The sequence below is a fragment of the Camelus bactrianus genome, chromosome 17 (genome assembly GCF_048773025.1).
Source record: "Camelus bactrianus isolate YW-2024 breed Bactrian camel chromosome 17, ASM4877302v1, whole genome shotgun sequence".
Lineage (NCBI taxonomy): Eukaryota > Metazoa > Chordata > Mammalia > Artiodactyla > Camelidae > Camelus > Camelus bactrianus.
In genome coordinates this window covers 22,582,234-22,597,374 of record NC_133555.1, presented here as the reverse complement: position 1 = coordinate 22,597,374, position 15,141 = coordinate 22,582,234, and the positions used below count along the sequence as shown (strand labels likewise).

General features: G+C 43.5%; 1 protein-coding gene across 10 annotated transcripts in view; it reads right to left on the bottom strand.

The window, feature by feature from the left end:
• PRICKLE2 (prickle planar cell polarity protein 2) overlaps window positions 1–15,141 on the bottom strand; it is a 310,734-nt gene that overhangs the window by 85,375 nt on the left and 210,218 nt on the right. For all 10 annotated transcript variants that reach the window (XR_012499921.1, XR_012499919.1, XR_012499920.1 and 7 more), the window contains one exon: window positions 3,314–3,497. Coding sequence is in view for 7 of the 10 variants with exons in the window: in XM_074344532.1 (XP_074200633.1) it covers window positions 3,314–3,497 (184 nt within the window). In the remaining 3 variants the exon portion in view is untranslated. The remainder of the gene's footprint in view (window positions 1–3,313; window positions 3,498–15,141) is intronic.

Sequence of the window (15,141 nt, the reverse complement as noted above, 5' to 3'; positions counted from 1 at the left end):
GGTCTTGACTGGGCCAGACTTGTGCTGACAGGAACTTCAGGTTTTAATATTACGTTTACCCAGTGGTTCTCAACTGGGGTGCCCAACCTACCCCCCAGGGGCACTGGCAATCGGGGTTTGGTCATCCCGATGTTGGAGGAAGGGGGTGGGAGCGTTACTGGCATCTAGGGAGTAGGGTAGTGGAGAGTGCAGTGCAGAGGACAGCATCGGCAGCAAGAGTTATTCAGCCCCAAATGTCAATAGCGCTGAGGCTGAGAAACCCTGCATGCCGTTTTCCTTTCTTAGAGCTTGTTAAATAATTCCCAAATTCTTCCTCAAGTATTATCCACTGAAAATTTATCGCCATAGCATCTCCAGGAAACAGGGCATGTACTATGAACTGCTCAAGTCTGAAGAGAAAGATAGAGCCATCTACATGACCTCAGGCGGTCAACCAGGGAAGATTCCAGCTCTCTGCTCTGACTCCGCGGGGCTCTCTGGATAGTATTAAACACCTCACGTGGAGCGGGCAGAGGTTAAGGATCTGAGCAACCTCTCTGATTAGTTTTCGGTCCAATCATTAAAACACAAGCTAAAAGCCTTTCTTTTCCAGCATCAACTGTTACACTGATCACTTTTCACATGATTTTAAGAAGGCTGGGTTTTACAGCTAGTAGATTTTTATAAAATTAAATGGCCATAGTCAAGAACAGCTCCCTAAAAGGGAGGTCACTTTCTTTCACATTATATTCAATTGAAGGCATTTCTCAGAAGAAATAAAATAATAAAGAGTGTCGCCTGAAGGTATATTACCAACCCCACGTTCAGAGAGTAAAATGAAAGATTTCTAATGAAAATGAAAGCGGATTACTCGGAACCCTAACTAGCCTTACGTATTTTGCCTCTAGTACAAAAAGCATTTTTATATTCACTGTAATTTCGTTCGATAGAAAAATGGCTTTTCTCAAATCAGAGACAACTAACATGATATTAAACATCAGAATTTTCATTAACATAAGGCCCTTAGAGTCTCAAATTTTTCTAGAATCTACTAGGCAGCTTTTTTTAAAAAAAAATCTTTAAATCTATAAACAGTTCTGTGAGTAACAGACCTTAAAAGATCTCATAATTCAAAAATTTGAAGACCCTTTCTTTCATGCAACACGATTCCTTCGAACACCTTTCATACAGACTCGTATTTTATTAGGTAAATAGAGAGCCCTTCAAATAGTTTACAGAGACAGTTTCTCTCTGGAGAACAATTTCCCTTTCTAATCATCTCTGTCATATAGTTCTGAGCAAGTGCAGAGAATACAGAAAACCATTTAAAGAAAAATACAATTATAAGAGATGGGAATATCCTTTCATCTGACACAATGCAAAGCACGCGTTTAACGGCATGAATCAATTTCTTTCAAAATAAATCCAAGAAAGTCATTTTATGTTGCCCAAAGACATTCACTTGGGATGAGGCTAAGAGGACTTTAAAAATACCATAAGCACTCAACTTTTGAAAGTGGTGAATATGACCATGACCTTAGCTTCTGTTCTCTTGGGCCAACAGAAAACGTTCCCTGAATATGAGCATCAGAGAACGGTATCTAACGGGCTTGGAAAAGAATCTGCCTAAGCAGGGGGCTGAAAATAGCTTAACTTTGGAATTTCAGGGCCCGATTCAGCAGGAAGCAACGTGAACAAAAGAAAGATGGGTCCCTTAGAAGCTGCTGGAAATGAGGTTAGCAAGAAAACGCAATGAGCTCACAGATGTATCGAGGTGTGAAAACTCACTGCTCAAGAATTGGCAGGAGAACGGTGATGTCAAACACAGATATTCAGTCACCGGCCACCTCATTTGAGTTTCCAGACAAACTCAGTCAAATACTCTCATTCTTCTTCGACTTATTCTTTAGTAATACAGTCTTTACTGAAACAGAAGAAAATAAAGACATAACCTTAACCTGCCAATGAGAGAAAACACTCAGTTCCTTCTGCTGATACCAATAACCCAACACAGAACTCCCTTCAACTCTTGCCGATATAATTTTCTGTGACTGTTTCTATTCTAAGACATTTTCTCCCTAGTAAGAATTAGAAGAGACATCACCAAACTGAAGCGTCTGTAGGGCTTTGGAAGATTAACACAAAAGGATGAAATGGCCTTAGTGGGGACCAGGGGGACCTGGAGAGTCATTCCTCCTAAACTCTGTCTGCAGCGAATGTCTAGCGCTGAGTTCAGCAGCTGGCACCCCAATCCTTGCAGAAGTCAGATTCCAGATTCTCGAAATTTCCAGATGTCAATATGAACTTAAAAATTTCTGAATTTTTAAGCATGAGTAACTAATTCAAGATTTTAAACGATACTTTGCTGGCTAAACAAATCTTGCCTGTGTGTTTGATTTCATCCACCAATTTACAACCTCAGTATTGGAAGAAGAAAAATGAGAAATGGCTAACCAAAAAGTGTTACCAGGGTTCCATCCTGAAGTTTGTGGTGCATTCTTGGGTCTTTCCTAATCAGAAAGAACTTTTTTTTTTTCCTAAAAGCATGATCACATCTGAAGTTTCTGACTTAAAATTTCAGGGCTTTTTAAGCTTCAAAACATTCTGTCAGACATAGAGAAGATAGCCAGAGAAAGGAATTTTCTGTGTGAGAGGAAGGCTCTGGTGGGCGAACACGGAGGATTCTGGTAAGCCTGTTTCTCAAAGATGCACGGGGAAGCTCAGGAAAATGTCCAGCTTACAGGAGGGGCTTCTAAACGAACATGAGGCTGGTGGAAGAGAAGATTTCAAGTATCGAGAAATGCAAAGCTTTGAGACAAATGCAATGAAACAGAAAGAAACCAAGTTCATCTAACCAAGCCAATGATATTTACAGCCCGTGGGTAGTGCCAAAGTATTTCAGGAAATGCCAACGTCTTTCTTTGTAAAGCCAGGCCAAACTTTCAAACACAGCACAGATTACTGGGGAAGAATAAGGCAAATCTTTATTTGCTGATTCTCCTTCATGAAGAATCTTGACATTAAGATTGATGGCCAAGGTAGAACACCCCCTTCCCTCTCCAAAAATGAAGTTTCACTATCCAATGTTCTAGAAGTTTCTCGGCGATCTTCTGTGAACAGTTAAAGATGGCCAGACAGGATGAAATAGAGCCATGGCCCACCCAAGGCTTGGTTTCATTTCTCTTGCTCGTTTCCCACCTTCACCCCATGGAGCCCCCACTTCCCCGAATCAGCAAAGTCAGCTCTTCCTTCCGAGCTGGAATGAGGAAGGACGGCGAGACAGAGGGCCAAGCGAAAGCCACAGCAGCCCCCCCCCCCCCATCAAAAATGGTACCTGTTCGGGCTTCAGCCCCGGCGGGACCCAGGCGTACTCCTCCAAGGCGCAGCCCGAGTCGTCGTCGGAGGTCGAGTTCCTCTGGAAGTCAAACATGAGTTTGCTGACCGTCTTCTCCATCGCCAGGGGCATCACCGTCACCATGTGCTCCTCCTGAGGGCACTTGCAGTGCAGGCAGATCTTCCTGTGAGCAGCAAAGGCGGGAGGTGAGAAGGAAGGCAGAAGAAACCATTTATTCACTTGGCCCGCCGCTCACCAGCCCTTGGATCCCAAACCAGAGACAGATTCCTTGGCAACCGGCTTTTGGCAAAAACATCTCAAGCAGGTTCCATAGAACACCTGCCTTTGTAGAAGGCATGGCCCCGTGTACACGGGATCATCCTGAAACATCAGAGGTCACCAGACCAGCATGCTAAGGAAATTTAAACACGGACCCCAGCCTTTCCTTCTAAATCAGTATCCCAAGAGGAATGTCAAAATACCTTTAATTTCACTAGGTAGAACCCTGGATATGGACATGACTACAATTTCCTTGACTGGAATAGTAATTAAAAACACCCAACACATATGTGGACCAGAAATACTGCCAGTAGATTTAACAAATATTGACAAGATACCATTTTTATAAAAGGTTCCTAGACCTTAGAAAAGGAAGTGGTTTTAAAAATAACTGCAGGTGAGATTCTATTTAACAAACAGTACAAAAATATATATATTTTCCCCCCACTAAACAAACCTGGCCCTAAGAGCTCCTGAGAAAGATTTTCACCTCCATTAAAGATCCTTGGAGGTTTGAAATTCTAATTAGAAACCCCAAATTTCCCCACAGTGGTAGTTTTTTTTTCCCCCACAGATAAGAGGATTGTGCATGTGAATTATTTCAAAAGATAGCAGCCAAAAATAAAATTCCTTCCCTCTAAATTGAACATTTCTCTTTTAAGGTTACCATCTGTTCCCTTTTCCATGGCTACACAAAAATGATGAAGCAATAAAAACGTTGATGTCAGCAACACAAAAGCATTTCCAGCTTCTACTAATAAGATAAAAAGAGAGGGGAAAAAAATGAAGGAGGGGAAAATTTTAAGAAAATAAGCTGTTCTACTTGGACTCTGAGAGCTTTAGAATTACTTTCAGCAGCATTTTTAAAGATGATTAAAAGGCCCAGCATCCTAATCCCCACGTGCCTGAATTTTTTTGACAACAGCTTTGTGAACATATCATTCACATGCCATAAAATGCACCATTTTAAAGTGTCCAATTCACTGGTTTTTAGTATATTCAGAGAGCTGTGAAAGCATCACCACTGTCTAATTTTAGAACATTTCTTCACCCTCCCAAAAGCAGCTCCGTGTGCATCAACAGTAACTTCCCACATTCCCCTTCCCCTGGGCCCTGACAACCAGCAATCTACTTCCTGTCTCTAAGGCTTTACCTATTCTGGAAATTTCATATAAATGGAATCACAGTAGATGCAGTCTTTCAAAACTGGCTTCTTTCCCATAGCATGATGTTTTCAAGATAAATCCATGTTGACTCATGTGTCAAGTCTTCATTTTTTATTACATTATAATATTCCATTGTATGAATACACTACATTTTGTTGACCCATTCATCAGTTGGTAGACATTCGGTAGACATTAGCTTTTGTGAATAATGCTACTTCATATATGTTCAAGTTTTTTGTATGGATATATGTTCTCCATTCTCTTGGGTATTGACCTGGGAATGGAATCGCTAGGTCACTGATCATAAATATAAGGCATTATTCTGGACACTTGACTTTATTTCATGGATCTACTACGTCTGTCCTTATGCCAATACCACACTGTCTTGATTACTGTAGTTTTGTAGTTAAGTTTTAAAATCTCAAATGTACGTCCTCCAACTATGTTCTTCCTTTAAAAAACTACTTTCTTTCTTTTGGGCCCCTGACATCTGCATCATTAAACCTAAAAGTTAGGATTAATGTGCTAATTTCTGCAAAACATCAAGCTGGGATTTTGACAGGGATGGCACTGAATCTTTAGAGCAATTAGGAGAGTACTGTTGTCATAACAATATTAAGTCTTCCAATCTATGAGCAAAGGATGTCTTTCCATTTATTTCGGTTTACTTCTTCCAACTGAATTTCTTTCAATGATACTTCTTTTGTTAAGTTTATTCCTAAGTATTTTATTCTTTTTAACACTATTATAAATGGAATTGTTTGCATTAAAATTTCAGACTGCAGTGTATAGAAACACAAATGATTTTTGTACATTGATCCTACATCATACAGTCTTGCTGAACTTTTTATTAGTTCTAATTGTGTGTGTGTGCACGTGTGTGTGTGTGTTCCTTAGAATTTTCTATATATAAGATCACATCATCTGTGAATAGAGGTAGCTTTATTCCTTCCTTTCTGATCTGATGCCTTTTATTTCTTTGTCTTGTCTTATTGCCCTGGCTAGGTCCTCTACTCACCTATTTGTACAATGGTGAACAAAAGTGACAAGTGTGCAGCTCCTTCTAATTCCTGATCTTAAGGGAAAGTATCCAATCTTCCACCATCAAGTAGAATGCAACAGCGGGTTTTCTGGTAACTTCCCCTTCTGAAGTTGAAAAAGTTTTCTTGTTTGCTGTTTACTGAGTGTTTTTATCACCAAATGGTGCTGGATTTTATCAAATACTTTTTGTTTTGCATTTATTGAGATGAAAAGTCAGTTTTTGTACCTATTCTATTAATGTTTTGGCCTCAATTTTGACACCAAAATGTACTTGAAGAAACAAAATCAGTTTCATCCAGCCAAGTTTGGCTTACCAGATTCTGCCACTTCCTGCTTTTCATCCAATTGAAAATGTACATGGACAGAACGTACATTGGGTCTGCTTTGCATCTCCAAACTCAGAGAATCTTCATCCAAACCTTTGCTATGGCTTTTTAAAAATAATCCAAGGGCATTTTAATAGTAACTCTTTAATGAATCGGCTACTGTAAAGAATCCAGGGATCTTGGGAAGCAGTTATATTTTTTTTTCTTTTCCCCTTCAGAACTTTGAATGCCAGTTTACGACTTAAGGGAAAAACAGTCTCAGTGTGTTTAAGCAAGTTTAGGAAGCTCTTTGGTGACTAACGCTTTTTACTAGAAAGTCATACTTTGAGAACAAAATGTAGAGGAATTAATTTTTTTTACCAAATTCAGTCTCAAGCATAATCATCAATAAAAGTCATGTGTTCAGCAAGGCCAGGAAGAGCACACTTTTAATGCTGGATGGACACAGTCTAATGAACGGAAGCTCTAGGAGAAGGAACAAAGACAGGAAGAAAGCAAAACACAGAATTAAACAGCCAGATCTACAGTTGAGTCTCACTGAGTAGAAGCATGAACAGAAGGGGGAAAGGGGAGAGGGTGACGTCATTCAGCAAATAACCATCAAGTACCTCCCATGTCCAGGCACTGTTCTAGGAACTCGGGATACCCACCCAAAACAAACAAAGATCCCTCCCCACATGGGATCTATATTCTGAGAGGGGGAGAAACATACCACACGCGACAAATGTAACAAGTCATTCAATCATCTAGTATACTAAAGATGCCAAGTGCTTTGCAAAACAAGAATGGTGAAGTTGGATAAGGATGCGCAGGGCTGGGGGGTGGGGGCCCACGCCAGCAAAACGCACAGCATCTCACTTGCTGACACCTGCCACGCACGAGCCCAGATTCACACACCAGTCCTCCAAGAAAGGATGTATCATCCCCACTTTCCAGAGAAGAAAACAAAGGCTCAGAGAGCTTAAACGACATGTTCAAAGTAAATCTTACAGAGCCAGCAGAACAGAGAATCAAAGTAGGACCAATCTGACCCCCGAAACCCAAATAATAACCTACAGAAGGGATACCTGATTCCAACCAGAGAATACCTTTTTACTCCTGAACAACAAACACATTCAGAAAAATCAAGACCAAAGAGGAGGGAGGAACAAAAAAATGTAAATCAAAACCATGAGGACCTTCTGTCTTTTCCCTGCTAGCTTCATGCCTTCCATTTCTCACTTATAATTAACAGGCACTCCTGTGGCAGGCATTTTTATTTGCAAAGAATTTTTAACCTTTGAGAGCTGCCATGACAGACTCTGGAAAGACTAACTTAATAACTTCTGTTTACAAATGAGGAACCCCAGGCCCGGATGCTGAGAAAGGAATGGAGGGTCAGAGGTAAAGCCAAGAGGATTTCCCTTGATCCTCATGTCAAAATGCACACGACAACAAACAACAGCTCTCTCTTTCGACACGCTGATTAAGGCTTTTCAGGACTGCATGGGGAAATATACGATTGGGCTCTTTATTAAAAAAAAATTGACATTTATGAAAATAGAACCTGCTAGTAAAGCAAGATTTCATTAAAAAAAAAAAACCCAATCATATAAAGCGTGCATTGGTTTCATTCTGTCAGAGTTGACGTTCCACCTGTACATAATTGGGTTCGTGAATGACAGGTTTCCAAGGAATAAGGCATGATTCAGAGAGTAGAGATGCTGCATTTTCCTTCTTCCTTCCCTCTACCCAGCAGCAACCCCTGCCATCCCCCTCCCCTCCAAGAAGTTGCAGCTATAAATGCATTCGCTTCCTCATTCAGAAGCCACCATTGGTTCTTTCATGAAATACACAAAACCGGCTGGCGAAGGCTCACTTTCCAACTGGCTAAAAGCACTCTGGTCATTTGCACCGGTGATGACACCATTTGCAAAATGACTTAACAATTTATACCAATTAACTTACCTACCATGGGGAAGGGTTCATTAGAAGTAGGTTGGCGGCAGGTGTGTATGATGGGGGGCCGTCTCATCTTTGACATGTTGACAGGTTATTTACAACCCTGAACCATGATGTCTTGTTTTGTGTGAGTAGTGATAGGATGAAGGCAAAAAAGGGATCTTCTTTGTAACACGATTCTGACAAGTTCAAGTCGTAAACTTCAGAATTCTGGATTTGGATAGGATTGGAAACATCATTAAGTTCTCCCCTCACCCCTTTCCTTCTTTATCTCTTTCATCCCTCTTTTTTTTTTTTTTTTAATGAGAGGACAATATTTTTTGCAAAAGAACTCCTATGTGGAAGCTCAATATATAAAACAGAGCTGCCCAAATGGATGTAAGAGACGGAGGCCCAGAGCCCAGCTCCTCTCAAGCTCAACCTTCTCCCAAACTCTAGGCATTTTCATGCTCCTAACGTCCCCAGGGTTCCAAAGACAGGTGTGGAAACCAGCATACTTCCCTGGAAGCTCAAGGTCATTTCTAGGAAGTAGGTGCCCAATAATTTGATACACTGTAGAAAGATGAAAAGAAAAAAAGAGGTTGCCAATGGGTTTTAAGAGATGAACAATTCCTAATCTTGCAACTCTACATGTAATGGTGATTCTAGTCATGGGAAACCGTGTATCTGGTTTCTAAGACATTACACGGAGATGCCTGGGGAGTAGCGATGTTCCCCCGTGACTGATTTGACACGTCTGAGACAGGGCCCAGGAAGTGCACCTTCACCAGCATCCCAGGTGATTCTGACGTGCACTTGGAGGACACTCTTCTGTAGCTGGTCTCCTAGTTAGAAGGGAGCACCTGAGTCAGCGTCTGGTCTGAAAACTGGTGTGTTCTACCAACACACTCGATAATCTCTGTACCATGTACACATTTTTAAACCTGTTCCAGGGGGATCTATGCCTACCCCTTCCGACCATCATGTTATTAAATTCTTAAATCACTAAGCCCACCCGTCACATACCAGCTGGATACCGCTGGGGCATGTGTGTGAAAAGCGGCTGGTGAGCGGCGGGACCACACCAGCCACCAGAACAGGGTCTCCCACTGCCAGCCTTGCCATCTGTCCTGCCTTCTACCTCCCCTGTGGTATGGGCTTCTCGGTCCCAAGTCCATGGTCAGATCAGGTTCAGGCCACTTTTATGCATAGGGTCAAGGGGCAGACTGCTTAAAGCGCAGCTCTGTCCCACATAAATCAAATGATTGATAAGGAATGCACTACACTGGGCTCAACATGGCAGCGCCCCAGGCAGCTGAGATCAGGTGTAGGAAAAGACAGTTTTGCTAAACAAAGGGCTAAAATAACCCGAAGGCCTCCATAGTTCTTTTTTGCTAAATAACAGATGTGTCCTAGGCATTTAAATTCTTCTCTGATTTCAGCTCAGTATAGGCGAAAGAATAACTCTTTTTATTCTTAGTAAGAGGAAAAAAGGAAACCTTTTCCTCCTTATTGTTATTTAAAGTTACTGCTTCCTTATCCTTAAAAAAAAAAAAAAAAAGCTACCTGCAATGAATATAGAAAAGAATCAGGCATTACAGATAAGCAAGAAGAAAAATAATTCAAACACTCACAAACCCAGAGATGATCAGTGTTAAACCGAAACAGCTGCTGTTCCTCTTTTTCCCTCATGTTAAGAAACTAAAGACCAGATTTCAGCGAGTACGAAGACACAAGCCTCTGGCCTGAAATTAAAAGATAGAGCCACCCACGTACGTACACACGACACTCTTGGCAAAGACATGTGCGTTCTTCGATCCAGATAAGGGGGTCTGTTCTGATCTGGTGCCCCGTAGCACGATCAGAGAATTTATTACACACAGCGTGGAAGATGCCGGCAGCGTGGGAATTGCATATATACTTATGGGTATCACACAGAGTTAAGTTATGTTCCTCAGATAAAAGAACATCTGAAAGCCAGATTTCAACAGCTATCAACTTTCAATCTTCTGTGCAAGTGGGGAGAGATGGGGCATGGATAATTTATAACCACTAAGCCTTGGCTCTGCATTGTGACTCTGCGCATCGGTCAGGGACTCTCAATGGTTTGGTAACTTATGTCATTTCAAATCACCTGAAGGATCTGTCCTGGGCAGGCCAGACTCAGGAGGGGCAGGGCAGGGCAGGGCAGGGGCTGGGTTCCCTCAAGTTCCCAATAAGAGCGTCAACTTTTCATACACATGCAAAGCACCAGCCTAAAATGAGCCAAAAATGATTCTAAGTTTACTGCCCTTTGGGAACATCTCTTCCACCTTATCTGTTTTACAAAAACAAAAACAGGCAAGTAAGTGTTTTGGGATGAAATTTTGCTTTTGTTATTGTTTTTTTACTGGGCTGCAGGCTGCCTGGATGTAAGCCACTAAAAAGACAGTGGATACTGTTAGCAGAAGAGGCAATACCATGTTGTGTCCGCCACTAAGGGCTCCAAGTGGGGTCCGCCTGGGTTAAGATATTGCTCAGATACTCCCATGATCCTTGAGTCAGAGTTGTCAAAACTGAGCCATCACAAAGGACACAAGCTGTTCCCCTCCAAAACCACAGGGGTCACACGATCACATGACCCAAACACAGGGCTTCAGCTCCCACCTCCCACACGGCTCCCCAAAACACAAGTGGAGAAGCAGAAGGTCAGAAAGGCAGGCAGGCGAGATACATACTCATGCGAGATACATACTCATGGAGGCTGGCTTCAAATTTTAAACAAGATGAGGAGGTTCCAAGACATGGAATCTGTCCCCCAAGGATCAAGGACTCCACGCGACAGTCTGACCTCCGGGGCCCTGACGCCCGCCTCTCCACTCTTAACACGTGCTTCATGCTGGAGGGTGACGTGTCAGGGCGAACACGGTGGCTGTATTTCCACTATTAATATAATTTCTTACATTTCCAAAAAGGTTCATAATATTCATATTTTCTCAGAGTTTATCTCATTTATTCATTTTCAGCAGTCCTACAAAGTTGCCATTTTTATCCATTTCACACATACGAACTATGTGTTCTATAAACTCATAAGCAACTTGACTGAAGTTATACAGATTGGAACCTATGTTGTGTGACTCCGAGACCGATGCTCTTTCTACCATCTCGTGTTAAGCAGAGTGGCTAAATCTTCCTTCTTCTGTATATAGTTCCAGCCTTCCTTCCATCTGTCCATCCGTCTATCTACCCATCCAACCTACTAACCAACCATCCAAGCAAACAGCAGCGGCAGAGCATCTTCCGTGTGTCAGGCACTGTACTGAGATGCTCGGCATATTCAGCAGTGATTCAGACAGAATCTCTAACGTCTTGGGGCTCAGAGCCAAGTGAAGCAGACAGACAACAGTCAGGTAAACGAACAGATACACCTGCCGCTTACAGGTTGTGTGACAGGTGTCAGGATGGAAAGAGACAAGGGGATAAGGGAGGGGCTGAGGATGGAGCAGGACAGACCTCCCCACTGAAGCGACATCTGACTTGTGACTAGAAGACGGAGTATGAGCAGCTCTGAGGAAAACCAGAGAGAGAGAGTTTTCCAGGCAGAGGGAAAGCAAGCACAAAGGCTTTGGGTTGGGGAAGTGCCTGGTGAGTCACTCTCAGGAGGTGGCGTGTGGCCTCCCCTCCCCCTTGTCTGTCTGCATCAATGACAGTGATCAAACTGGCTGAGGCACTGCCAGTCCCAAAGCCCTAGCACAAGATCTGAGAGTCAGGGGATGGTGCTGTCTTAAGCGGATGCAGGAAAGCTCTTCCCTTCTCCTTTACATCCCTCTGACTTGACACCCAGACGCCAGCACATCCGGTTATTTGCAGCCTCACTGGCTCCTTAACTCCCTCCCCGCCTCCAGCCACAATACTGTGTTTTTCCCCCTTTTACTTTTGGCAAACGCTCAGTCTGAACGAGGGACCCAGGCATGAACCTTGACACTTGCCATGTCTGGAAGCAAGATTTCTATCTCTGTGAGAAAGGAAAAAAATGGCTTCCTAATAAACACAGAAGCTCAAGGGCGGAGACCATGATGGGGCCAGCTGGGCACGAGGCTGGTGGGCGCACAGAGCCAAAACCTGCTGCCTGGCCCGTCCGGCCGCCTGCCCCGCGCCCGGGCTCCAGCAGCTCGGGCCATCTGTGCCAGGAGGAACTTCTCCCTCCCCGGCGCTGCCCAAGGTGGTACAGGATCATTTTTAGAGGCAGTTGCTTTCTCTCTTAATACATCAATTTATATTTCCATGAAGAAACATACACAGTGGCCTACTTTAGACTAAATCTATCTTGGAATTTTTAAGCAGTGGAAACATGTTCCCTTGAAAAAAAAATAAGCCTCTGGGATGATTTTCCATATTCTGAGCATCTCTGAGCAGACTTTCTGATTTCAGGGTCTGATGTCCCAGCAGTTGAAGCACAAGCTTGGGTTTCCCTGGAATCAGATCCTCAGAAGGCAGCTGAACATAAAGAAGTCTGGGAGGTGGTCCCCAAAAAGCCCTGAGAGGGAAATTGGGGAGGGAAAAACAGGGCGGAAAGGAGGCCAACACAGGCAGAGGGGATGAGCAGACTGCGGTACCCGGGGCTCATTTCAGCTGAGGAGCCAGGGGCGACGGTAAGAGAGCTTTCGTCAGAGACGTTCCACTGGAGAAAAATCAAGGAGGCAGGGGTACCTATCCACCAGTTCCCAACAGCCAGTGGATGAGGATCACACCTGGGGCCCTGGCAGCTACTCCATACGCGGGACAGGCAGGCTTGAGCAGAAAGTTATTTACAGTTCCCATGGCAGCGGGAACCAAGGGTCGGAGCATCCTGGAAAGGTGAGTGCCAAGGGGGAAGGAGGGAATGCCGTAAGTGCTGGCTGCAGGCAGCTTCATGTGTTGAACAGTAATTCATTGACCATCTACCACGTACTGCGCATTCTGGTGAGTGTGGTGAGGAACTGAAACAAAACAAACCAGCAAAGAGTCCCTGTCTGACCGGGCCACGAAGACACAGCCACAAAGAGCTAGACCGTACATTTCAAAGCGAAAAGTACTTGTGGGGATATTTAAGACGACGGACCTTGTTCTAGGAGGCGGATGCCGAAACACATACAGGTAGAGGATGATGTTTGCAATGTACTTTCAAATGGCTGAGCAATAATTATAATACTAAGCGTGCATACATCCAGAGAGAGCGAGACAGAGCATGCGCGAGTAGCACAAAAGTGCAAAATGTCAAGAGCAGACATTTCTAAAAGCGTGCCCGGAAGTTCATTGGGCTATTTTTGTAACTTCTATATAACACTGCCATTTTTCAAAGTAAGTTTTAAAACAAAGCAACAAAAAGGGAACAGTCCTGTGACTTTGTTGTCAGGTCAGTTACTACTAGAAAACATACCACGTGCGGGGCACCGCGTACAGGGAATTCCTGGTGAACAAGAGGTCAGGGAGGGCTTCCCTGAGGAGGCTGGACCCAAAATGTGCTGAGTAGGATGTTGCTAGGCAAAAACAGAAGGAAGGAGTCTTCCCGACAAGTGAAGAAAGGCATGGAGGTGGGAGAGAACAAGGTGTCATGAAAGTATACGAAGAGTCTAAGATGGAGACAAGACAGCGGCTGGAGGACTACACATGCCACCCTTCTGAAGGAGTTTTAACTTCACTGTAGTTCCCATGTTCACAGGCCAGTGAGGAAACCTGCCCACCAAACACACAGCTAGCTAATTCAGCATCGTGAGGAAAAGAAAGAGGGAACCCTCAAAGGAGAAGAGCTTGGCCACTGATGGTGTCTCCATGGCAACACTGCTACCTGCATCACTGCATCCGTAGGAATGGCTGTGGGTACTTAGAGAAGCTCTGATTTCCTGCGCTGCTGTCAGACCCACTGCCTTGCTAAGAAGAAACCAAGGTAGATGGAACGGTTATGCCTGGATCAATCCCCACACTTCACATTGTCCACATGTTAACTGTGATTTTATGGCATGTACGTTTTTGCTTCACTGGATGTTTAGCAGAGCAAGTTTCAAGAGCATCTCCCTTCCAGATAAGTCCTTCAGGGAACAGGTTCTGAGAAAATGCCTGCACATGGAATTCTAACAGTCCTCAGCTCCCAATTTCAAGGCCAGAACCAGAAGACTCCACAAACTCTCTCTTTGTCTGCCCTTCTCTTCCACGCCCTCCATCTGCTGAAGTCCTTGTGCCGTCTCTACCTCCCATGGGGAAGAAGTTGGCTAACTTCATGTGCACGAGATCTGAAGCATTAAATATGCCCTGCATATTAAAAACCAGTCTACAGTGCAGTGGATTAAGACTGTGGATCCTGGAGGCACAGTGACTTGGGTTCAAATCCTAACTCTGCCATGTCATTGAGCTGCTGTCAGGATTAAAGAACTTAATACGTATGGCATGCCTGGTATGGTGAAATCTGACCATCTATCAGTTTGCAAGGCCCTGTGCCATGTGTAGGAATGAAAAGCAAAACAAGTCAATAAAAGTAGTCACGATTCTTGTTCTGTAGAAGTCAATCTAGATCCTACTAAGAGATTCAAGTTGGGATGGAAACAGATCAATGGAAAACTGATGGGTGGCAAACAAGTCATTGCTACAAGTCTTTATTAAACACCTAGTGTATACTTACAGGTGTGCTAGAGTGAGCAAGGTGATCTGATTATCAGCCTTACCAAAGGATTCCTCATCCTTTACTACGCTTTTTAGATTTCAAGGTCACAGAAATGACCTTCGTTTCTTACTAAGATACAACCAAGCTGACATGTTTGAATATTAAATGAATGACCCCTGGGGCTGATCAGGCACTTCAGAGCTTCCCCCACAATTTCAACTCAGGGAACTCTTTGAATTGCCAAAAATTTCTACTAGGTTAGTCAGGGGGACAAGGGTTATTACTGCCACTTTACAGACGAAGGAGGGGGAGCTCAGAGAAGCCAAGTGCTCTGGTTGCTCCTATTAAGTGTGGAGTGTCCAGAACGCCAGGTTCTACTTTTTTTCACCCTGAACCAGGGGAAGTAAAATCAGTTCGGTTCCATTCCTAGGGTCTGATTTTTCCAACTTTCCTTTTGAAGAAGACATGGTTGGAGTGGAC